This window comes from Xiphophorus hellerii, chromosome 9, assembly GCF_003331165.1.
Source record: "Xiphophorus hellerii strain 12219 chromosome 9, Xiphophorus_hellerii-4.1, whole genome shotgun sequence".
Classification (NCBI taxonomy): domain Eukaryota; kingdom Metazoa; phylum Chordata; class Actinopteri; order Cyprinodontiformes; family Poeciliidae; genus Xiphophorus; species Xiphophorus hellerii.
The window spans coordinates 17,081,496-17,108,079 of record NC_045680.1 but is presented as its reverse complement, the minus strand read 5'-3'; the positions used below and the strand labels follow the sequence as shown (position 1 = coordinate 17,108,079).

The 26,584-nt window shown below is 36.3% G+C and overlaps 1 protein-coding gene across 2 annotated transcripts in view; it reads right to left on the bottom strand.

Annotated features, from left to right (window-relative positions):
• slc44a5b (solute carrier family 44 member 5b) overlaps positions 1–23,085 on the bottom strand; it is a 30,842-nt gene extending 7,757 nt beyond the window's left edge. Inside the window, exons 1-13 of one of the 2 annotated variants that reach the window (XM_032572639.1) lie at positions 22,832–23,085; positions 10,104–10,152; positions 6,080–6,153; positions 4,072–4,156; positions 3,689–3,773; positions 3,470–3,583; positions 2,759–2,819; positions 2,015–2,138; positions 1,045–1,128; positions 666–778; positions 438–569; positions 240–339; positions 69–161 (exon numbers count right to left, since the gene is read on the bottom strand). In XM_032572639.1, coding sequence (XP_032428530.1) covers positions 69–161; positions 240–339; positions 438–569; positions 666–778; positions 1,045–1,128; positions 2,015–2,138; positions 2,759–2,819; positions 3,470–3,583; positions 3,689–3,773; positions 4,072–4,156; positions 6,080–6,153; positions 10,104–10,152; positions 22,832–22,874 — 1,157 coding nt within the window. In that variant the 5' untranslated portion in view covers positions 22,875–23,085. The remainder of the gene's footprint in view (positions 1–68; positions 162–239; positions 340–437; positions 570–665; positions 779–1,044; positions 1,129–2,014; positions 2,139–2,758; positions 2,820–3,469; positions 3,584–3,688; positions 3,774–4,071; positions 4,157–6,079; positions 6,154–10,103; positions 10,153–22,831) is intronic. The other variant, XM_032572640.1, reaches the window with a different exon arrangement.
• Between the last annotated feature and the right edge of the window lie 3,499 nt (positions 23,086–26,584).

The window sequence follows — 26,584 nt, the reverse complement described above, 5'->3', positions numbered from 1 at the left end:
AAAGTTTGAATATATTTGAAAAGTTAATTAATTTCACATGTATATATAACACGCAAAATAAAGGATACACTGCTGTGACAGCAGAGTAGGCTATACAGATGGCCAGAAGAAAAAAGGTGACGATCGGGTAGAAGAGAGTACATATGATGTAAAAGATGGCCCTAGAAACAACATCAAACATTGTATGAAATAAGGTAGACACATACAGTTTACTGGTTAAAGCTTATAGTCACACTCACCTGCTTCCTTCCTTCATTAGTGCAAAAGCGATGCTTAGATTCTTTCTCAGAAAAATCAGCATAAGAACGATGACAACCACAATCAAAATAAGCAGGATCACTAGAACACAAACAAAACAGACACTTTCATCTGGTCTTCATTACCACCTTCGGTACTAACGCATGTGCCGCCAAGTATGGGAGTTGTTTGTAACGTACTCAAAACGAGCCACGTCTGGCTCATCTCAAGGTAAATGCTGAGATCTGTCTGGAAGCCAATATCAGAGATGGCGACATTTGTGTCTGGTTTTTCTAACAGAAGAACATACTCTTTGTAACACCTCCAGCCACCTGAAAATTACAAAAAAAAAAATGAAACCATCGTAAGAACATTTATCATAACTAGAAGTAAAACTTTTCAGATGCTTTCGAGTTGTGCCCACTCACCATAGCCAGCTGCAATGATGATACCACAAATCATGAGCCACAGTATCACACAAGCAATGTAGCGCATCAGTAGGATGAAGCTCAGACTGAACACCATGGTCATTCCCAGGCCTCTGTGGCAACACAGAGACAGGATGGCATGAGAAAAAGCAAACACTACTACGCCAGAGGCTGCCAGTCATCTGTGGCAGCCTTTTCAGATGGGATTACATCTTCGCCTGTCCAAAGCACAGTACAAGCATACTTTTGCAAGTCACTGTATATAGATAGGTCACTGTGTATAGCAGAATATGCCAAAATATTTGACAAGTGAACAGTAAAAACTTTTCTTTAAAGAATTTACAAGAAACTGTCACATAAAACATACTACTGTACTTACATTAATATCCATACCCAGGAATTTGCATAATCCTCCAAGATCTTTACGCCAATTTCTTTGGCATTCAGCAGACTGGCTATTCCCCTGTTGTAAAGTAACAATGTATGAGAGAGAGAAAGAGGAGACAACACATTTGAAGACCAGGTTTGCAACCTATATATTACTAGTTTACTAGTGTTTGTTGTATATAATTTACTATGTAGAATGGTTTAGATATTGTTTTTTTTATCAGGAGAAGTTTACATCCACTCAGACTACCTTGACTTTAACCTATTTGGAAAAGGCCAACAAAACAATTGAAAGGCCAGTAAAAATAACTGTTCACAGAAAGATGCAGCCATAGTCGAGAAGAATAGTCTCCCACAGATTTTATATATTTTGATGGAAAATGTGCAGCATGCCCCCAAGATGAAAACAAACGTCCAAGTGAAAACTAAATACTGGGAAAATGTATGAAAACTTTTGATTTTGAAAAAAAAATAAAAAAAAGTTCTTTTTAAATTATTACAAAAATTACGTCATTTTTTATAGCGTATGTACTGTGCATACCTGGTTTCAGATGTTTGTGATATCACTTACTTAGATTTCAGTGAATATTGTAATAACTTTTAGAATTAAAATACTTATGATGTTTAATAACATCAAAAGTAAACACAGTACATAGAAGATTTTTGAATGTTGAAGAGTTGCAAAGAATGACCAGAAGGGGGCACTACACCCTTTTCCATTATTTAAAAAGTATAGCCCTGGGTATAAAAATAACAAAAAAGACTTCAGAAAAATAAGAATTTTTATATTTAACTTAATGACCGAGCAGAGAGTGACAGAGAGTAAATGTTCGCAAACACAGAGGGGTAGTCAATGTAAGTTACTTTGTGTTGCAGGCGCAAGTGAAATTTAACCTTAAACTATAATCTAGTTTTCTGAAAGACAAAGGCAAAGATTCAGGCTTGCAGGAAGCAGATCTTACATAGCAGCATCTCTGAGATCGTTGACAGTCCACGTGTTGTTGTGAGGGTCTCTGAAGGTGGTCTGATTTGCAACAGTTAATAATCCCTCCTTTGACTTGAACTCAGGAAAGCACCGCTGTAGTACTGAAGGAAATTAGGAAAGGAAACATTAAACGTTTGTATTTGCTGTTATGCCCAAAACCTGTCATATTCCTGGAAGATTTAGTTTTAAAATTACTTTCATTCAATCAAGAAGTTTATTTTTTAGTAGAAAATAACAAGAATATCCCAGAAGGCAATAGAACAATATAAAAGAAAGCAAAATGTTACATGTTTTGCAGAAAATTATTCTCAGATGAGATTTTACTTGCTTGGTTCTGCCTATTTTGAGCTCCTTTGAAAATGAGTTGTTTTAGAGCTACACCGCTGTTATGCAAATAGCATGGTGATGACCAAGCCAACAACTCTGTGCTGACGTGAAAATGGCTGCAAAAAGACATACAATTGTACAACCGTACATCTTTGACCCTGAGTCAGGTCATCAAGGATACAGCAAGCAGCTTCTGAGAGGTAATCATGTTTAATTTGCATATTTGCAATGAACAGTATAAACAAAACTTTCTTTCGGTCGAAGTCTGTTGGCTAGTCTTGCCGTGTATTAACTTAAAAAAAGTCTGTTGTGAAGTGATTCAGACAAACTCCAATTTTTTTGTTGGCAATGTGGCTGGGACACCAGACAAGTACGTACTCATTTCTTCACTTACTTGGTTTGCTTGGCACAAGCATTAGAGGGCAATCTTCATCTCGAATAACCTCTGCAACTGACTGAAAGAGTAATAGACGAGACAATGTTTAACACATCTCAAAATACGTAACAGTCATCGACCAATCGTTTGTTTTAAAGAGAGATTTAAGTACAATAATCGCTACTATAATTTTCAAGGGCTCATGGTTAAACAAAATCTCTTTGGATGCTGTACAGAAACTTTCCACACCACCAATTAAACACTAAGAAGACCAACAGGTTTGGCCATCATAATCTATCCTGAGTGAAACCTGAAGTTCAGTTCTGACAGAAATGAACAATATTCACACTTGAAATGATTTGGGAAGGGAAATGATGATTCAGTTCCAAACAGTATGAGTGTGGTGTCTTTTGCTCCCACACAACACCTTACACAGCGTCATGCGAACGTCATTAGCACTGAGCTGCTGTCAGTCGAGAGAACACAGCTGAGGTGAGCATGAGTAAAGGCTGACTCTTTTCCTCTAGTCTATCAAAGCTATGTACATAAGTTATTTAGTACATAACTGCAGACATGAAACGTTAACAACCTAAATCATATTAAAAAATATTAATGTTGACGCTGAAAAAGCCTACAGAAACAGACTTTAGGTGGAAAATAAATTGTTTGGTTTCAACTATAAATCAGTTTGTGGGAAGAATATAACAAGCATCGGTCACTATTTCCTACCTTACTTCCCAACACAAATCCAGGCTTGCAGAATTGCCTGTAATATTCCCAGCTCTTGTTAACTGAAACTTCCGATAGCGTGGCAAATCTGTCAGGGCACTTGGAGACACAGAGCTGAGGGAGAAAACACATCTCTTGAGGATAAACTTCACCTGTTTTGAAGGAAAGATTGAGAAAAATGCTTTGTTTTGTACAATGCTCTACCGGACAGTCTCGTACCTGAGTTGTAGGGCACTGGAGGTTAATTAAAACTGCAGGACTGGCACATTTCAGCATATTGAAGTAGAATAATATGTTTTTATTTCTACAAACAAAGAAGACACAGACAAAGAGGGTATTTAGATTAGAGATGTAAAAGTCTATTGCAGAGCGACAATTTCTAAGCAGGTCTTTAGGCACACATACACAGAAAAACAAACACATGCTGTGCTCTGTGTATTAAGACTTATCAGGATTAATCACAAATCATCTCTTGTGTACTGTGCTGTAGACAAAGTCTATTTAGAGCGTAAAGATAACAATGAGAAGCTGACAGACAACATGGACATCATAATTATTTCACTGTAATGTCAGTTTTTGAAGGCAAATGTATTGTAACTCACGAATTTGAGGTGTCTGTCTGGCCACAAAACTGGCCCTGGCTATCAGTTGGAGAAATGATTTTCCTGGGGTCTCCGTGGAACCAGGCTAGGAAAAGAAACAGCAGCTTTTCATTTCAAATGCCACTGGTAAGATCACTACCTGCCTTTTCGGAAGCTAGAAAGCAACAAATTACATGACAGTTAATAAAGATTAAAGGAAGTCCTACACAGTCGCTGACAGGACTGTTGTCATATTATATAATCTAAGCCAGGGGTGTCAAACTTATTTTCATTTTGGGTCATATCAAAAATCTGAGTGTTCTTAAAAGGGTTGTGCCAGAATGTATTGATAAAACCCATTAATTTGCTAAAATATCAATAAATAGCTATTCCAGCATTCAATAAGTGTTCAAATTAAATAATTTTGAACATCTTTTCAAACTGGTCAGTCCGTCCAGGATTTTGTGATTGTTTTTTGCAATCAAAATCACAGATTTTGTGGTATTAATTAAGATATATTTGGAAGGAATTTATACGATATTTACACTGATGTCTGATGTTAAATGTAACTTTTTATTATTCACTGTATCGGTCAAAGTCTATCACTTGACATCAAATGAAGTTGAGGCAGCAGTCACTAAAACCCAATGGTTTTTGGCCAATTTTGAGAAAAATTGTCAGTAAAATTAGGAAAATATGGGGATCTGTTGATGTTTTTGTGTGAATTTTGCAGATTTGTGAAAAACTGGAGAGAGTTATTGTTTAGAGGGCCACATAAAAAGCTACGGCGGGCCAAATTTGGACCCTGGGCTTTGAATTTGACTCATGTGATGTAAACTATTAATTAGACTTTTAAACCTTTTCCAAAGTGCAATGAACATATGAACACATGACTTTAGTGATTTACAAACAAAAATTAGGTGCACAGTTTCTATCATGGATTTTCCCTACATCTCCCCCCTGTTAATATGTTTGGGGGAAATGTCTCCTTGCAAGTGGTAGAGTAACCTCATGTTTTTTGTAACCATCACACAGAGCCTTATGATATCGTTCAGCACATTTGACCACTGCTTTTAGTAAAATGTTTAGAGTTCATTTAATTTTGAAATACAGTGCAATGATTTTTAGTAGGGCCGAGGTCAGTTTAATGAAGTTTCAGGCCAAAGACGTTAGAGCACCGTGACAAAGTGTTACTATCAGATGAAACAGAACTGGTATAGATGTTCAAAAAACCATCCAGGCACCACACAAGCTTAAAGTTTGTCATAAAAGCTGCTAACACCAACATCTCTTTCCAAGAAAGTGCAGAAGAAAAATAAAGGCCTTGCTCAAAAACCAGGTCTTTTAATTATGACTGAAATGTGTAGGTAGATATTTGGACAAAGTAAACACTAAATTAGTTTGTGTGTTCTGATGAGGCTCATTTGATGAATTAAAATACATTTTGTAAAATAATCTTTAAGCTGTGCATTACGTGCATATTTCTGTGTAAAAGTTATTTTATTGGCCTAATGTGATGATTTTATTTTAAATGTGCTTTCCCTAACTCAAGGCAGAAAATTATCATAATTAGCAGAAATAAAAGCATCGAAACATCTGTCTTTATAATGTATTTCACTTAGCCAATTTAGTTGCTGAAATAAATTAACTTTTAAATAATATTTTATTTTACTGAGTAAGTCTATACATTCAAGAAAAATGCTAGATTGGTAGATGATGCAAACATTTGGGCAATCTTGTCACAATGACAAGGAGAATGTCCAGGTCATATTTTGAAGTATCTCTATCAAAGAAATAAAATCCTTTTTTAAAACAAATAATTACAACTTGACTGAAACAACACACTATTATTTTGTGATATTTTTTTTGAAAGGTAAAGACATGACCAGAACATCTTCACTCAAATTCTTTGAGTGAAGATGTTTTATTTAAATTTACTACACTCCAAACAACCAGATATTTGGGTTATTAACAGGCTTGTTAATTCAGGGCTTTTGTGATGTAATCACCAGCAATGTAGGAAACTCACCGACAGTACCCAGGGCGATGTAGCCCAGGATAACAATGAGAAAGATAATGCAGCAAACCACATCAGTGCACTTCCTGCAAATTAGAACACAAGCATAAATAACAAAGAGGGACATAAAAACCCGAAACAGGGAGTTTAGTTTTACAGTGAACCGACAATTTGCTGTTATTTTTGAAGAGCAAACGAAAACCAACTTACGCGCCCCTGGATTTATTGATAATAACTGTCTTACACAGTAGTAGGTTTATGGCAGGTGAATTACAGCTCTACAAATATTTGATGTACACATAGCAAGGGAGGATTATCTCTATACTGCACTTTCAAAAGAACTGCTGTAGTTCTCAACCAACTTCCTGATGATAATCCAATTCCCCAAAGGGTTAACTGTCCCACCGGCACAGAGACAGATATTTGAAGATTTTCTCTCTCTTCACAGCAGTCTGCCAAAAATAAAATATATATATAAAATGAAAAAAGAGATAAAAAAGAAATGCATCCTCTCTAAGTCTTTTTTTTCGCTCTTTTATAGGCTTGCTGCATAACGAGCTGTCTTCCCCTCCCTCCTACACAGTGAGGGGTTGTGCAGCTAGCCCATTTTAAAACCATTCAGATGCTCGGAAGTAATACACCCATTCGCGAATGAAGGAAAGTCCAGCCCACTGTGTCAAGTGGCACCATTCAAGCGAAGGACAATTCAAAACCTTCCCATGGTGCCGTCTGCTTGGGAAATTGACTTGAGGCTCTCATCTCCTCCACTTTTCAAAGCCAAGGTCAATAGGAGGCCTAAGCTGAAAGATGCAACAGTACTTCCTTTGAGTCTCTCTTTGGGCAATGAATTGTCCTTATTTTTTCTGCAGGACTACATCGCTGCATACAGACTCTATTGCACCTCACAAAGAATTAGTAGAGATAACACCAGTGGAGAAACCCATGTAGAGAAGAATAAAAGCTGAAATACACACAGGCATTTATAATAATATAACTGTGTATATGCCTATAATATTATAATATGGTCAAGCATATTATTTTCCAACATGACATTTGTTTTTGAATTTTTACAACATTTTGAGTTCTGAAAAAGCGTCCAGTTACACTATTAGCTGGTTTTTTTTTTTATCTCGCGATGTAGACCATTTTATCTAAGCATAAAAGAAAAAACATGATGTCAAAATTGGTCACTGCTATGCATGTTTATGTCAGCCATAAACACAGAATATAAGGTTTATAATGATAATATGCTACTCTATCACCAAAGTGTTTCAAGATACTGCGTCTAAAAAAGAAGATAGATCTTTTTTCTTTTTTTTCAAAAAATAAATGTCTGGGTTCCTATGGAGAAAATGGCATTCATAATTTTAAAATCCATCTCCATCCTCGATGGTAAATAGCTAAGATTTACTCTTCAACCTCAGAGGTAAATTACAGGGAGAATATCTAAAAGCTAAGCATCCTCAGGTGAAAGTGCCTCTCCTGTCTTTTTATCAAGGTTTCCATGAATTTCTTGTCTGTTTCATCTCCACATGCAGACAGGACTGCATTTTTTAAGGAAAAAAGCAAGCACAGCACTAGAGTGTTAAAACAAAGTCACCTTTGAAGCAAATGAAGGTCAGTGCTGGAGGAAAGCTGATAAAAAGAGGAGAGTGAAACAGTTTTGCTTTGCTATGTTATATTTCAAGTAGATTCCAACATGGCTGCACTCGCAAAACTTCAGATCTGCTCAGATGTCACTTGCACAGAGATCAACAAAACCTTTCTCCTACTTCCTGTTGGCAGGAACTCTGCTTGAAAACTAAAAAAGACAAAAAACAAAACAAAACAAAAAACAAAATACTTGAAGCATCGTGAGTGACGTGGCAAACTTTGGAGTGTGCATCCTGTGTGAAGGGCTGGTTTTCTGCGGGAGCCAAAGTGACACAGATGGCAGGTTTTTAACAGGAGCCATTGTGGTGGGAATCTGCCAGATTGTCCCAGCTTTGTCAAAATTATTTGGACAAAAAAAAAGGAGAGATTTGCTCAAATAAGCAATATTTTACATGCTTAAAAAAATCCATGAGTGGCAGCTGTTCAGGGCAGCTGAACCAACAAATAAAACACTCTGAATGAAGAAAAAAGGTGATGAAAAAGACAATTTGATTTATGTTTAAAATCTACATATAGACTCAGTGACACACAAACCATAAACAAATAAACCATTTGTTTATGGTTTAATTTGTTGTATTATTTTGTTTTTATACGTTTAAAATGGTAAACATTTACAACATCTAACCTATAAATGGCGTAGTAACTGCATAAGTTACCATATTCAGCCTGGCTGAAAAAAACAAACAAACAAACAAAAAAAAAGACAACCACTGAGTTACTCTTCTCCCTGCTCTCATTAAGAAAAGCTTGTGGGTCAGAACAACATCAAAGTGTGCTCCGTTCCTCCAAGCAGCCACATCGCAGTAATGTGTAATGTGGAGGGTTGGATTCAGAGAAATAAGAGGACTGGAAAATGCCTGCACAGCAACCTGCCAAACTGGCACTAAAGATAAAAGATAAGATTGGTCAAAAGATAAAATTGGTCAGGTAAGAAAAAGAAAAGACTAACTCATAAAGAAAAGTGGAGAATGAAAACCTCAAAGACTGTTGCAAAGTGTACTAAAAGAAATCAAACCAGTATTAAATATGAAATTAATTTCTAGACTTTGTTTTATTTACCTCTACTATAAATAACTGAATGTTCTTTACGCTCCTCTAAGTGGGCCTATGTTTATTTTTTGATGATTAAAGCTTATTATTATAAAAATATATATTTTTTTACATATTTGTTGAAACTGTCACTATATGTTGTGACAGTATGGTATGATAAGAGAGACAATCTGGAAAAAAACAATCTCCTCTGCCTTCACCCAGTGATATCTAGAAACAACCAATCAGAGCCAGGAGGCGGGCGTCAGCGCTGTGGATCACGGTCTGTGTGGCACTGCTCTGATTGGTTGTTTTTGGTTGGGACGACTCTATCAAATAACATACTGTCACCACATGGTAACAGCTTTAACAAAAATAATAAAAAAGAAAATTATAAAAGTGACATACCAGCCTTTTGTCACTGTGATTAATATATTTTGAAGGGCAAGTTTGTTTACATAGACTTCATAATTCATTTGTTTATGGTTTACTTATTTTGGAAATTTCAAATGTTATTTTGAAATTAGTTTATTGATATTGAGAGGGTATACTTGCATTATTATGCCATTCTCACTACATTAGTTGAAAAGGGTCTCAAACAACAATATATATAATATAATAATTTCTGGGGAAATTTATCGCCCAGCAAATAAATTGCTGTAAATGTGCATATGAATAGTATATGAAACTATTCATATACACATTTAAAATACTTTCTCAATGCTTGATGTAAACGCAACATGCAGAAATCGACAGGTTTTAGGTGTTTAGAAGGTCAAAGGCCAACCTAACATCCTGGTTGTCAACAGAAAACCCATGTTAGCATGACCGGCCTAATGCTGTCCTAAATTGCTGCCCTAAGCAGATATTGGTGCCACTATAACAAAACTACCTTCACACTTCACACAGAAATACTGGTTCTAGCTTTATCCCAAAAATAACATTGTGTCTGTTTTGATTGATTTTTACTACTGACTGTGTAATGAGTGTCATTAGTAAAACTCCAGTTGTCAGTCTGACTTTACGCCCATAATTCCCTGTGGTTGTATGACCAGAGTAGTCATCATTATCATTATTGTTGCATGAAGAATAATCTATGTATCCCGTACACATTGTGACAGAAGTATGCGCCAAAATGATTACACAACAGGGACAATCAATACACAAGTAGGGTTCAGATGCAGGTGGGTCAGGTCGTCTAAATTACAAAAAAACAAAAACAAAAAACATTTTTATTTTGCAATAAAGTGCAACAGAAATACATGTTTCTGATATAAATGCTATTCAGTGAGTATTAATATTTTATAGATTGTGCACGTGCTGAATGTCAGTTTAGGTAAAGATTAGTATCTACCTGTTCTGAACAGGCCCTCTGAAGTTTGGGTCAAACTTGATTGGTTCACCTGTAAGACAACAGCAACATGGATAATAAATACAATCATAATTAATCAATATGATAAATAACAGAGGCCTGAACTTCAAGCCATCAATTTACATCTTTCCAGCCTTCCATCCATCTATCCATTATTCAAACACCTTTATCATTGCAGTGTTGTGAGGGGGGGCTGGTGCCTCCAGCAGTTACTGGGCGAGAAGCGGTGTACACTTGCATCGAGCTCATTTAAGGGTAACACAGAGACAGACAGGACAAACAACCATGCACACACACATCTAAGCAAAATTTAGAGAGCTCAATTAACCTGACAATCATGTTTTTAGACTTTGGGAGGAAGCTGGAGTACCTGCAGAGAAGCTACTCATGTGTAGGGAGAACATGCAAACTGCATTCAAAAAGACCCGAGGCCAGGACATGAATCCAAGACCTTCTTGCTGGAAAGCAACAGCGCTACTAACTCTGCCACTGTGCTGTTCTAACACATTCATCTTTATTAACTAATTACATCGATTTTAACATGCTGAAAATGTTACCCCAACACTAGAACGTCATTTGCATGTTACTGACACGCACAAATCTAATGCAAAAACGACATCCGCAAACAACAGCATTGGATGACAAAGACGTTTCTCTTGGCCCACTGGGGGTTAACTTTTTCTTCAAAAATCGATCTGATGCGATGCTGCAAAAGCATCTCATTACTGTATATAAGCACCAGTCAACTTCCAAAGGACTCTTAAGTTCTTGAATGTGTGAACTTTGAAATGCAACATGTACTTGCATTGAATCACTGCCTCTTTAGTCCCCAAACAGTCTTAACTGCAGTTGACAGTAAATATGACATGTTTCTGATGCCTCATTAATCATTGCACATGGAGTGTAATACTGTATTTCTGAGCAGCTGAGGGAGACTTAGGGGCATCATGACTGGGTCGCTCCCATCTGCCCAATTCCCAAACCAGTGTATGTACAAATCAAATTTGATTGAAAAAAAAAATAAAAATCAGAGAAATGTGTACACTCTAAACTGCCAAACTCGGTTGTTGGTTCAGACTTCTAAAACACCTATATTCTAAATGAATAAAGGAACCTACAATAAAATTCCCTTGTACATAGAAGCAATCTCAGTTGACTGGATATTACTGGAAGGTTTATTTTAGCAATTCAACTCAAAAGTTGAAACATTTATTACACACAGAGAGATACTTAAATAATTTATTTCTACTAATTTTGATTATTTTCATACAGCAAAGAAAGACACAATTCTGTTTCTAAGAATTTGTAAATAATATATAGGTTTTTTTTTTTTAAATGAACTGCTAAAATAAATGTACTTTTTGCTGATAATGTAATGTTTTTATTAGGACTTGTGAGTTTATCAATAACATTTATCAATAATTTCGTAAGACCAGCAAAGCCTGATTGTTAGTTATGCCTACAAAACTACCAGTGAACATTAGCTATGACCTTTCAAACACTTTCCATAACCTTTAACTGTGAAGCAGTAACTATGAATGGCAGAAATTTTAAATACATGGGTCAACAATAAAACTGGGTGTTGCAGGTGTGCGAAAACTCTGCTCAGCAGGTATTTTAAATTTAAGTTGTGCCCTTCAGCTGCACAGTCAGCAACAAAAGAAAAACACATGGCCAAAATATACTTGCAGCACTGTTCTCTTTTTGCTTCGACTCACTTTAGTGAAGCACTTCTTAACAGACGCAAGTTATTGAGAACACTTTATTAAAGCACTACATGCGATGTAGTGAGTTTCAATTTGTCAGAAAAATTTTAAATGTGCCCTGTTAAAGGGTGGTATTGTGTATTTACTGTAGTCACATTATATATCAAATATCCCATCAAACTATTGTGCACCTGTTTTGTGTTTCAATAGCAAAGAAATATATGCTGCCTTGGGGAATCAGTGCTCCAGCATCACCTTCCTATACACAATTTTAGCAACAGCTAAGCCAGGATGCAAAGGATGTTTTTGACATGACAGAGAATCACAATGAAATGTATAGAACATATGCACCACTATGACTAAACTTGCACAAGTGTGACTCTAAATGTGTCAGTAATGACCCAATAATAACATTAGTTAATGTTATGTTATGCAAAAGCTTTGTCCGCATTGCTGAATACTCGCTTATCTCACCATGTCAAATACAATATGACCTCCTTTCTAATTAATTCAGCAACTTCATCACTTGAAGGTGCTCAGACTGTGTGGGGAACACTGAGCTTTTGTCACACAAGTATGGCAAAAAGAATGAGATGGTGACATCATTGCAAAAGTAATTTATCTTCCCCTGATGGAGTAAAACACTGAGATCACCCCTCATTTCAATATGAATGCTCTATGCAAAACGAGGGTTTCATTAAAGGGACAGACAGACTTCATTGCCCAACTGGATGTAAAAGTTTCACTAAAAAGGACTTACTTTCTCTAAAAAATGTGATTTTAGACATGACAACATACATGGCAAGATAGGAAACAGGGGAAAAGCTGCTTCAAACTGAAAGATGTTTTGGCCCAAATATTTATGCTCCTTTAACAAGATAAACTACTGACTTATTTAAGAATATTCCTTTGTTTTAAAGTACTCATCAACAATCACAATATGTGTCAAAATATACCCCTCCAGAAAAGCAAAGCAAGTTTTCTCGCTTACTACTCACACAGACAAGGTAAAATAGGTCATCTTGAAATCTGATTATGTAAATTCAGCACTTTTGCTTATTAATAAGATGAAGTTATCTCTGGACTGTAAACCATGTCCTAATAAGATTGTACTGGATTACCCGAAATCAGAGATGATTTATAAAAAAAAAAACAATTGCTAGGGTGAGCAATATGTGCCATTTGCTTGCTGTATACAGATATATTTAAGGTAAATTCAGTCACCTTAGCCATCTGAACATCCATTACAGTCTTGAAACTTCAGGAACTGTTGTGAGAAAAATCTGCCCATATGGTGAGTGGAAGCTGAATCATACTGAGATCAAGGGGAGCCAGTGGAGAAAGGACAGATTGTGGTGCAAAACAGTAAATGTCAGGGGATGCAGTCGTGTCAGTGGTGTCCTGACTACTCAACAGCTTTGAGATACTTAAACTGCCAATATAGAATATCCGGCATGAGATATGAGTCAATATAAGGTATAAGTCAATAGGTTGCAATACAGAGAAATCATCAAAAGAACAAACTGGGCAAAGCACAGAATAAGAGACTGTTTCACTCAAATGGCTCTGCAAAAACATTTACAAGTGGGATCTTGAGCAGCAGAAAGTTTTAAAATTTCACTCACAGTCAAACTATTCTGGATCACTTCACTCCTCATTACTCTACTAAAGTCACAATCAGAGGACAGATTGTGTGCTTATTCAACTAAAAGCAAAATTTAGCTCTAGCTACGATTCCTGTTCATGACCCTAGCTACTTAAGACAAGCCTGATGTACTTTTCTCTGACCCAAAAATGAACACGAAGGAGGGAGTAAGCGCGAGTGGTGAAAATCATCAACGATGCTGGGCCACCAGCAGACACTGCATTAGATGACGGCTGTTTAGACTGCACTGCAGTCTGCCTTTGCAGGGTGGACTGGAAGTGTGCTGCTGGTTGTAGTCAGGCAGAATTAGAGTCCATAGTCAAAACTGTTCGGAAAAAGCCTGGCAGGCACGCAATGCTGTGACAGCTAGTATCACTGTTAACAGCATTAACAGTTAATTTCCGCTATTGACATTAAGTTGGACAATGGCACTGTGCCCCTTTTTGAATGTGAGCATAAGAATTCATGGTGACCTACAAAAGGTTTCATATAAGAAAGCTGTGTACAGTGAATAATCAGCACAAGACTATTTTTTAGCTAAGAATTCCCTAGTATTGTCTTCATTGAAAAATACTTTGTAGAAAGGAAAAGTAATTATATTGTGTAACATCCTCATTATCTTTAAAACATCCAAAGGTTACTACTGCAAGTCATCTTCTCTCAAAGAAGACAGAAAGACAGACCATGTTTAAAATTTTTATTTTGTTTGTGGCATTCAGACAGATGAACATAATGCGCCCCATCCATTGACAAGCTCTGCACTTTCTTTGTTCTGCTTCCACAATCACACTTCCCAGCCTTTCCCAGCTTGTTTTTATGTTCGCATATCCATTATATATATATATATATATATATATACACACACACAACACCCACAGACACGGGCATCAGTGTCCCCTAGAGGTCCACTGTCCAACACAGGCCTCTTTCATACTGTAGTCAGGCAAACAGCTCAAATAGCGCAGGTGCCCTGCAAGGCCTGGGTCAAAAGGGTCATTTGAAAGGGACTGTTTTTTGTTGTTTCTACTCACTATGTTTAGATACATTTCCACAATAAAGAGAATGTGAAGTATCGTTGAGCTGAACATATTTCAGAACTACAGGGATGAGAGAAAGTATCCCCCATCCACCTCCTTCCTGTCTTTGCCTTTTTTCACACTTTTTTATTTATTATGGAAAAACAGCTATCCAGACCAACCTGGGCTTATGTGAAAATATAATTACGCCAATTTCTAAATCATGATGCAACTAATATTAGCCACATTTTTTGATGCGTTCCAGTAGCTACACACAGACTTGATGACTACCAGACCTGCAGGATAAGAAATTACTATAATAAAACATGTCAGTGTAAAGTAGGCTAGTGGATATCAAAACCCATCATACAATGGCATGATCTAAAGAAATTGAAGAACAAACAGGATTTGTGACGTCTTTCAGCTTGGAAAAGGTTAAAAAGAAGCCCAGTGAAACAAAGAGAGGCATAAATGGCATCTACTGCTGACCAGTCCCTTTTTGAAATTCTTAAAAGACAAAATGAAGGTTTTGAAGGCGTAAAGTCAAAGTCTTTATTTGGATCTGATTGAGATGTGTGGCCTTAAATGTTCATGCTCAAAAACATTCCAGTATGGCTAAATTAAAACAATTTTGTAAAGAAAAGTGAGCTACAACTCCTCCACAGTGATATAAAATACGTATTGACAGTTCGGTTATTTGGTGCCTTCTTTGACTCTGAATAGTCTCTCCTATCTAAAATCCTTTAAAAATATATTGATTGGTCAGGCAAGGCACTCTATAGTGTTGCTCTAAAATATATAAATAAAATACCAATTTCTGAAACTTTGAAAACAAACTGTGTACTATGAGAATAAAAGGAAATGACTTTATTTTCACTATACTTTCATACAACAGTTGTTCCTAATATGTAATATTAGCTGTCTAGCTGAAAGGAAAAAATTTGATAATTTTACATACACTACTTTGCTGTTGTTTTTGTATTTTTGAACTTGATGTATTTGGAGGTAATAGCAAAAACATTGTAAATTAAGTATAAATAAACTATGAAATGGAAAAAAAAATAACTTTATATTACCAGATGTTTTATCCCTAACTATCAAGGTCTGTTTGGAAGACAGTACAAATCAAGTTAGTTGGAAAGAATCTCTCATCTCACTGGCAAATGGGACAGGCAATTCTTCAATGAAACAAAAATGAAGGCAAAAATTTAACTTCATGGGTTCATTCTTTTTTTCTAATGAAAATATATGTTGTAAAAAAGCAGACAAACCCATTTTTATCCATTAGCTCAGCATGATTGGTTGACCTGTGAGAGACACAGAACACCATACATTGAAATCTTGGCTAAGTGTCTTTGGCTGCTTGTTATTTTGTTCCTTATTTATCCCCCAAGTTACCATATCTATTTTGTTATGGGAATGGGAAAAGACACCCTGAAGGAAGTGCCAGTAATATATTATAATGGTGTCAGAAAAACATTAAAGTAACAGTAAAGTTTCCCTTTTCTAAATGTACACAATTACATACTATTAAATGTGATTAATATTGGAGTGTCAGGCTTCAGATTCAATTAGGTACCTCCATGGCCACAGACAAATAAAAATAGTAACTCTTACAACAAAATAAATAGATGAAAAAATAAATAAATAATCTACATCTAGATTATCGAAAAATCCTACAACAACAGTACATTCAAACCACAAAAGCCTCTCTCTCCCCAATTGGACATAAGTCTGAATTCTATAAATGTCATGTTCATTCATATTTGATTAAAGTATAAGAAAATTCTCCAGATGGCTGCAACATAAGATTGAAAACAAACAGGAAAAATCAAGATCAAACAATCCAGCAACAAGACCTTCTTTTCTTTCTCCTCTGTCTATTGCTTGTTAATGTCTAGACATCTTTCTGTCCTTCTGTCTTTTGATGCATTTTCCCCCTCTGGAGGACAGAACAATCAATAAAGTGCTTGTATATGTTTTAGGACAAGACAACAACATCCAAATCTCAGTGTAGTTTTACCTAGCTAGGTCCTTTGGGATCCAGTAAAGTGGATGAACGTGTTCTTGGCACACATGACTTAGTAACTCCCTCAGTTAACTCCTGTTGGTGCATGATGACTTTTTACTGTGCGTGTTTTCTGAGAGTGGTAATGATACAGAGTTAACTGACATTCCTTCACATAAGAAGACTGTTGGATCTTGGCTGGGATTCAGCTCCCTAGTGTGGAATTACCGTCAGTGTCAAATGCTGACAGCAAGGCCTTCTGCTCCGAGCTGAGAAAGAGTAGTTTTGTGGCTGGGGCTTTGTGACCTTGGTTACTTCAGTGGGAGCCTCCAGGCATGCAAGTGATAGCGCTGAGTTTTTGTAAAGTGAGGCCCACTACTTCTGTAGTAGATCAATGACAGGCTCATATCAGGCTCAAATCAGGATTTATTAAGACTAAAACCAGCAATGATAAATACCTTGAAATATGCCCGAAATAAAGGGGAAAATACCAAACTGCTCATATCCTTATGTGTTACATTGAAATGCAGGAATGATGATGATATTTAGGAGAGAATGCCGTTTACCTGTCGTGGGTTTGGTGTGTGCCAGCAGGTGACGCAGCCAATCCACAACTACATGATATTACTGTCATATTACCATCTAAACTAGCTCATCACTGTCACGGCAATGTTTATCTGAAAAAGATTTTTGCAGGAGACGGTAGCATTAAAGGGTGGGAACAACAATACTTATTTCTGCCTGTAAACTAGGCCATCAAGCCACCAAGTTTTAAAACTGCAACTCATAGTAACAGACTAAGAATGCAGTGATACCAAACCATTGCTCTCAGGGCCCTGTCAAGACTATAAAAATGCAGTGTTTAGGGAAGCTACCCATGCGGGAAATTTGTTAATTAACAGGGTGCCCAACTCAACACTTCTATGGTGAATGGATCTCATATCTCCATTGTCATTTACAAAACTGCTACAGAATGATTATGAGCTACTTTCCTACTTTTCTGACTGGCTGAGGATTTCCACGAGCACAATATATGCACACAGATCCCTTGCTACAAAGTTAGAAACATTATATAATACACTGCCCTCAGGGGTACATTTAAATCTGGATGTGGAGTGGATGACGGTTGAATATGAATAACAGGCCAGCAGCTACTTTCTTTAGTTGTGATACACTGTTTATATTTTTGGTTTTCTTCCCTAAGACACCCTCCTAATTATTATTTTTAGTTTTTCTAATCATTCCGCAGCAATAACCCACATTTACCACAATTACAAAGTTAACTCTTTGTAGTGAACATTCTAATTTTCATCTCAAGAAAGCAGGGGAAATAAATTCATTAAAATCAAATTACCATACCGTATTATTTTCAACCTATAACCTTTATTTCACCAGTAAAATCTTATCCCTAGTACTTTCTTAAATCTTAAAGCAGTTGACCTAGACAACTTCTGTTCCATATCCCCTTCTAAGCCAGTTACAAGTATCCAAGTATTATTTAATGGTTTTTGAGACAGCAAAAACCTTTGCTCTTGCTATTTCTACAATTTAAATTATTTTAAGGAGATTCCAGTAAAGTGCCAGAGTGACCAGAATTTACTCTGGTTTTATGAAGTTTTGAGTAACACTGCCATGCTCCTCCCTGACATGCTGCTGGGTGATAAAAGGCTACAGACAAAGTGTCCAGTCCTAAAACAAAACTGTTTTAAAACTAAAGATGACAATCTATAAGCAGTATTATATACAATCAAGGCGCATAGTGCCGTTTTATAGTATAGTCAAGAAGATATGTCACCTTCAGTTGTTATAAAAATTTATATATCAGACTTAACATAAAAGAACTCTGACTTTGCGCCATTCAATCCATTGATATTAGCCTGTGTCTCTTTAAAAAGTTCCTTCTCTTTCCGACACAACTCTCCAGGTATGTGTTTTTGATGAGGGAATTACATTGCAACATGATATAACGTTTAAACAATGTATTTGTGTATTTGTTCAGGTGTGTGTAGACATCATTATCATAAAAGCAACAAAAGTAATTATAACACTATTTTAACTTGCATAAGTAAAGGTCTAATAAAAATAAACTGAAAGTATGTCATATTATTTATTATCCATTTATTATTTATTCATAAATAGACAATAGGAAATAGGCTCAACAAAGCAGGATATTATTTGATCTAAAGACGTGATGAGAAACCAAGTCATTAACATCTATCATTGTGAAAAGTGTTACAAAGCCAACCATTCTTATGTTTGGGGACTCTTGTGCTGCATCAGGACCAAGGCCACTTATTGATGGAGCCATGATTTCACCTGTCGAGCAAAAAATAGTCATGTAAAAGGTACTTGGAACACAAGTTCACTTGAGCTATGCAGCAGGGGAATGATCTCAAGCAAGACCATCTCTGAATAGAATTAAAAAAATAAAATAAAATAAAACAGATTTAAATCAAATTGAGATCCAATAGCATAATATGCCCTTCATGCCCCAAAACTATTCAGTGTGACAGAATTAAAACAATTTCACAAAGAATAGTAGGCCAAAATCCACCCACAACAATGTAAAAGATTTACTGCCAGTTACTGTAATGCTAAATGGCAGTGGTTGCAGCCATAGGTGGTACAGTCATTTATTAGGTTTATGGGGTAATAACTTTTTCACATAGGAGTAGGTTGGGTTGGAGAGCTTCTACAAACTGTATTTTATATTTACTCCGATGACCTTTGATGGTAAAATGTGTTTGATGGTCTAAACATTGAATAGTGACAAAATAGCAAAAACCGAAAGAAAATGAATAAATTAGGGGAAATATATTTTCACTGCTCTGTAAATATAATAATGTCTAGCTAAAGTCTCTCCCAAAATTTCTAGTAAGCAGCACTTCGGCCTGTATGACAGAGTAAAGCATGTACACTATAAAATAAAAAGAATGTATATTATAGACATACTTTAAAGGACCCATGGAGTAATGACTTACTGTACCTACAGTTTACATAATGTTCTCCAATGTCAAATCCATTGTAGATTATAGAGAATGAGGCTGAACTTGTGAAAGACGAGAGACAGAGTCTGACATTCCCCATGGTGAGCTGCATGTCTGCAGAGAACAGAGAGGATCAGCTGCAGCTGACAGGCTGCAGTCTTGACTGGCAGATTGCTGGAGTCATGAGCTCTAAAGGGAGAACTGTGTCAGGATTTGGGGGGTGGGTGCCAGGAAGACACAGAAGCTATCTCCATCTGGGGATCCGTCAGAGGCCGATTTGACAATGCCTCTGTTAAATTTGCAGTTTTTGTGATAGCCTAAACTTTTCCGGATCATATACTTGTTCCTGCAAGATCCCATACTCATTCTGGTTTCTTTGAGAATTAAGCAGGGAAGCATGTTGATTTCCACTGCTATGAATAACTTGTACATTGAATAATGTACAAATACTGTATATGTTGCATTATAGATTGAAAAAAAAATCAGTTACTGATAAAGATGTGTACATTCAGCAGAATGAACTTAGTCTCCGTTCCTTAAGTGAAGTAACCAAATAAATTCAGGTTCTAAATCACAGGTTTTTCATTCTGCATGAGCTTCTGTGTTTGATTCTGATCACTATACTCTGTGCTTTAAACATGTCTAGCATGATAAGACATGTTTATCAAACTTTTCACACCCAAACAGTCATCACAGACAATAAAACTTTATAAAATTCCAGCAAAAATCTAAGAAGCATTACATTATGAACCAAAACAACGTGAAAGACAATAATCATTTAGCAATTACTGCTCTAAATCACTGTGCTGATATTATATTGTCTATTGCTGCATGTGAGACACGTCTAAGCATAACTAGGGGGACTTAATGAAAACCAGCTATTGGGAAAAAAAATCATTATTCTAGCTTGGTTTCATTAGAAAGATACTACTGCCTAAAGATAAAAGATTGCATTGCTTGGGTAATTATGAAGGTGGGTTAATGGAGAGAAAATCTGCATATAGCCTAAATATATCTAAATCTATCATTGTGAGCCAAGAGTCGCAAATGCAGACTTACAGAGATTATAAATCCTCAGTTTTTGAATGTGTTAAAAAAAATGCACCCTTTTGTCCATCAATGCAGATAGCAGTGCTAAGACAAGAAAGAAATGAAAATAATCCAAATAGGACACGTGGCTGCTAATATTACTGGTCTGATGTGAAAACAAGAGTGAGATTATATAAAAACATTATGCAGGAGGTAAATGGGTACAATGGTATCGAGGTGCTGAGAAACAGAGAAACACCACCTCAACACTCCTCATCCTTAGAAAAACAATATATTTTTAGCATTGCAAGATCTACGAGATGAAAAGATAAAGGCCTAGTATCATCATTTGGAGATTAAATTTAGATCTAAAAGGTCTACATTTTATTTTGAATCAAATGTAAAAAAAAATATAACAATCTGTCTGTCAATAGTTCAATATTTTCAACTAGATAAGTGATTTTAAAATGCACACCTCTGACTTAAAAGGGATCTTTTGAGTCAGCCCTTCAAAACTTCCATTACGCAATTCCATATATGATTGATGATGTAACGTATTGAACCATCTAAAAATCAGTAGTCCAAGAATGGATTGTTCTATTGAACTTTCTAATGGGAATAAGCTGGATGGAAGTGTGACCACTGAAAAACATGGTATCCTTTTCATCACAACTTTTGCAACTAGTAAATGTGGGTGAACTCCATGAAAGTAAACAGGTGAAGTGGAAGTATTTATACTCAGCCTAAAACAACATGTTTCTTTATGCAATATGTTTCCATAGGAAGCACAAGACCCCGCAAGGATCATGAAACAATTAAAATCTTGAATTTAAGGCAATTTAGGGCCTGAACCATGAGGACACATCCCAGATGTGACTACAAATAGCTTAAGCAGAAAACGCTTTGACAAAACACTTCAGGATGGGACAAAGATCATTTTTAAACATATTCTGTTTTGTGGTGAACACAAAACACCTTCAAAAGCCTTTCATTTTATCCCTGAATACATAATCGTAGTGGTCACTCTTCATTCATATAAATGATCCAGTAAAGTACAATCGGTTAATATTTTATGTTACTGAGGTGTAAAACAAACTAAAAATTGTATGCTTTTATGGAAAAAAGCATACAAAAAAGCTTTGAAAAAATTATGAAATTAAAATATTTATCAATAGATTAATTAAATAAAAACTCGTTGGTGGCCCAGAACTGAGGCTGCCATTGTGGGCTTGAATTATGTGCACTCTTTGTCATCATCGCATAGATAGTGCTAAGGCTCAATACTTCAATGTTAAAATCAATTTATCCCTTAACAGAGAAAACATTTTTCCCACAGAAAGTACCCCAGGACAAGCACATCCCTGTTTATTTTATTAATATATATTATTTATTGTAGCTCTAATCTATCCCCAGTCATACTGAAATTTTGTTCCTACTAAAAGAGTTATTCCTTTCCACTGTCACCAGTGTTGGGAATGTGAAATTGCTGCAAACTCACTACCTGGATGAAACTGTTACTGACAAATACCGAAAGTTACATTTTCCACGGAACTGGACTGTTTATATATTAGCTCTATAATCAAATCGGACAGTAGATAATTGAATTTCAATGTATTTATAAGACTGCAATATATTTCTCTATAAATTAATATTAATCGAATCGGTTGTGCTTTGAGATTATATTTGTTGTGAACCAACTTTACATAACCAACACAATTGAATTGGATGAAAATATTTAACCTTGGCAAGCTACTGTGACAATCAGGTAAATAATAGCCCTGGTTTAATGCAGGAAAGCAAAGCGGTGTGGTCGCTGCACCAGAGTTAACTAGTGCATTTGAAAGTCAATGTTGTTTCGGCTTATTTGCAATCGATTAATCAATGAGTCTCACAATTACAGACGTTCACAACCAACTGATTTCCCCAAAGTAATGTAAGCAGTGATTTCACAAAGTAATATTTTGCTAGACAATTTACCCCAAAACCAAGGGATAAATGTGCAAAACTGGAGCGAAAAACGACGCGGTTGTTTTAATGCTTAATTTAAACAGACAACAGAGAGGAGACGCCACTCGTCTACTTCAATGAAACTATCCGCGTTTTAAACGTTATTCTGCCGTTGCGTAGTAGATGTCAACCGTTACAATCTCTTAATTAGCATTTGATAACACAAGCTAACAACACGTAAAAGCACAGGTAACATTCAATTGCAGTTCAGGCGTAAAAAAAAAAAGAGACCTCGTTACGTCCCGCTGTTACAGCGTTCCACAGTACAAAAAACCCCCCCACAGCGTTTACAACAAAGACGAACCAACTCACCATGATAAGGATAAGGAGAAGGGGTGTCCGTGTTTCTAGCCATGGCAGTTAGTAGAACAAGCACACCACCGCCGTGTTGGTGTTGGAGACTGCATATGAGAGTCGAGGTGAGGGTCAGTTATTTTATCCAGTCGCAGCAGCAGAAACAGGGACGGCAGTCCCGTCGTGAAATAAACAAAGGCAGCCTGCACGGTCTTAGGCTGTTGGATGCTCTGAGGATGCTTCATCCACGCAGCTGAGCGTCAGTCGTGTTTACAGAGCGACGTCATTAATTATTCCAAAACGGCGTTAAAGGGGCCGCTCCACTTTCCGTACTTCTTTGTTATGAACGAGACTCGGTAATATTCCAAATGGACGAGGAGCTCGCTTATTAAATACGACCAACAACCGACTTTTGAGTACATGTTGTGAGTCTTTCTCAGAATGACTAAAGAAATGTTATATTACAATATTTAAGGTACTGACAACTATCCGAAACTGAGTGAATTAAAGAGAGAAACACTGACCTCAGTCGGGATTCCTGCGATATTGCATAGTTTTCTTTGTCTCTTTGTCTTTGCCTCCCCCTCAAATTCTATCAAACCCAAAATAGGTTTCATACCTACCTCTTTATTGCCTGTTTATTTAAAAATGTTGCCCTTTCCATGCAGGTAATAGTGAAAGATTTTGTATTAATGAAGTAAAAAAAAAACAACTAATCTACAAAAATAATGTGTGACAGTCTGACTGAAGTCTAAGTCACAACACTCACATTAGTCGTAAGTAATATTATTTATAGAATGCCTCAGGTTTGTTTGTTTGAATTGCTTTCATACATAAGAGAATATCAATACCAATCAGGCATGACAATGTGACCAGATGATCGTGCTGTTTTCACTATGGCACCTGTCCAATATGTAAGGCAGCATGTTAGTATTTTGTCCCCAATGTTGATGTGTCAGATACAGAAAAGATAGGCAAAAATGCAGATGTTAATGTGTTTGAGAGTGAATAGGTCAGAGCATCTACATAGCCGCACCTCTTGTGAGTTGGGATGTAAAAGAATGTGGGCTACAGGCAGTTTTGATCTCATATTCATACAAGTTTAATTTCAAAACAAGGAGCCCCACCCCGTGCCCCCTCAGTGGGGGGAGCAGAGCTCTGTGATGAAAGTGCAAGTTGCCAAAGGATGGTCATTTAGAGTGGCCGTGATTTCCAGAGTCAAATCAGATGGTGATGTAGCACAATCACTGCCAATGGCAAACAGACAGAGTCATAGTCATGTTTTTGCTAAGTGCAGTAAATGTGAGAAAACTATTCTTGTTGAAGATGTGACTTTTCCAGATCTGAATGAATTTCTACTACCTTAAGTTAAGAATGCAGAAATCTGGTGCGTATGAAAGGCAGTGAAATATGAAAAGATAAATGCCCTGAACGGTACAGGCAACATTAAGTATAAATTTGAAATGCTGGCATTGAGAACCCGAATGATTCTCCAAGTAATTTATTCTATTTTTGAACTTATTTTTAGCTGGTTTATCCCTCTTACCTTCTTTTTGATACTATAAAAAGAAGAATACCACTGCCACATGAACCATTTCATTTTATGGGTAAAAAATTTTTTTGTGCTCCAGTCTGCAAAAACAGATCAGTAAACAACAATTATAGAGAATTTGGGAATATACAGTATTATCTGCCAGATTTGCAACAAAACTTTTCATTTACAGATGTATTACTGAGCTCAAGCTTTAAGATTCAATTTCTGGACCTGTGGCATGTTTGCCAACAAAAATATTCTGAACGCAAGCTTCTTTTCTGTTGAAATCAGGTTATAGGAGCTTCAAATTCAATTTTCTCTGCTCTGTTTTGCCGAAAGGAATTAAATGACTGTGTATAAATGAAACAGGTTCATTGGAAGTCTTTTCTTTCTTTGTCAATTGGATATGCTCAGCAAATCTGAGAAACAATTAACACACAGCAAGTCATAGGAAATTGCATCCATAACTAGTGCAATTGCCAGCCATGTCTGTCTATAAAGCAATTTGCAAAAATAGATATGTTTTATTGGCTCCAGAAACACAGGTATAAAAAAAGACAGTTACTGACCAAAATAAAATAAGAAACAAAAATAAAGTATGCTAAATCAACCCAAAATGTCACAGAACTGAAAATAAACAAAATTCAAAAGCACATGGATTCTGGTAATCTCCAGTTTAGATCAGATATTTGCATATTCTATATAAAAAAAACATGTTCATATTTCCTTTGTGCTACATGCCTGAATATATACAAATTTCCTCTAACTTTCATTAAATATAGAGCTTTTCATACATTTTCTTTGTATTTGATTGAGTGACCTTTTAAACTACATGGCTTGTTTACTTTGAATGTACTTAGATAAGCTTCATACAATGGTTTCTGGGATTTTGGCCCATTCCTCCTGACAGAACTGGTGTAACTGAGAGATGTTTGAAGACTGTCTTGCTTGTACACACCTGTTCAACTCTGCCCACAACAGAGGTCAGGGCTTTTTGAGGACCATAACTGACAATTTTGTAGGTGGATTATTGACCATTTTGCAGACACCGTTTTAACTCATCGACTTATAGCTTGACATGTCACTTCACATTTTAAAACTTTGTACTTCACTCATGATGCCAACTATTTAGTGAAATGCCCCATTTCTTGCTGGTGCTAAACACCCCAGCAACATGATGCTTCCAGCTCCATTCTTTGAACTTTGCCTTGTGACCTCAGGTTGACAAGCTTTCCCGATTTTCATTGAAATGTTGCAGTGGTCATTATGGCCAAAAACTTCAATCTAATCAGACCAAAGGGCATGTCTTTGGAATTTTAGATAAGTCTCTAAGTTTGCCTGTCATTTTTTTTTTTTTTTTACAAATTAACCATTGCACTTCACAATGATAATTTTCCTGTCTTCTAAATCTCACTATACTTGTCTAGGCAAGTTCAACTTTATTTACAAATGTAGACATATATTCATATACTGTATTACACAAGGCTGATACTATTTGGGGCAACATACTATTAGCTTCTTTATTATTATTTTTTTGTATGTTTTGTTCAGGTTTATGTTCTATCTGAACAATGTAATAGGTAACAACAAGGTTTTCTTGTTCCAAATGCAATGAACAAGCCTAACAGCTTACCATATTCTTGTGTTGTATTTGGCTCAGCAAAAGCAGGCTGCTGACTGGTGCCTCTGTTGATAAGAGGTTGGAGTTAATTAAAATAAGCTTTTGTTCTTAGCCATTTGCCTTGTAGTTTACTGGGTTTGTTCCCTCTGGAGCTGTGCTTTAAGAAGACCTCAGGGACTCCTTGAATTATAAAACAACTGACTGAAAGCTACCAATTCCTGCCAGTTTACAATGACCAGAGGTTTCTGGATGTTTTCATCTCTTCTGATGCAGGCAATCTGATGATTACATTTATGATGTTGCCATTGGATGATAGAGAGAGGTTGGAAGCATAAAAAATGAATTTGGTACTTGTGTTTATTTTTGAAGATTTCCTCATACAAAGCCAGCTCAGTATGAGTCATATGTGAGTGCAGTGAATCACTTCAACATACTCGCTAAGTTGCTCTCCAACTACAGCAGAAATCCAGTGTTATCAAGTTGTGCAAGACTGAAATTAACACTGATGTGAAGCCAACATTTGATTGCAGCCAAGTTGTCTTGGCCTCACAAGATCAGGTCTACTTAGACTGTTTTCATGGCTGCACACAGAATCAAAGGATCTCTCTTTTTTTTT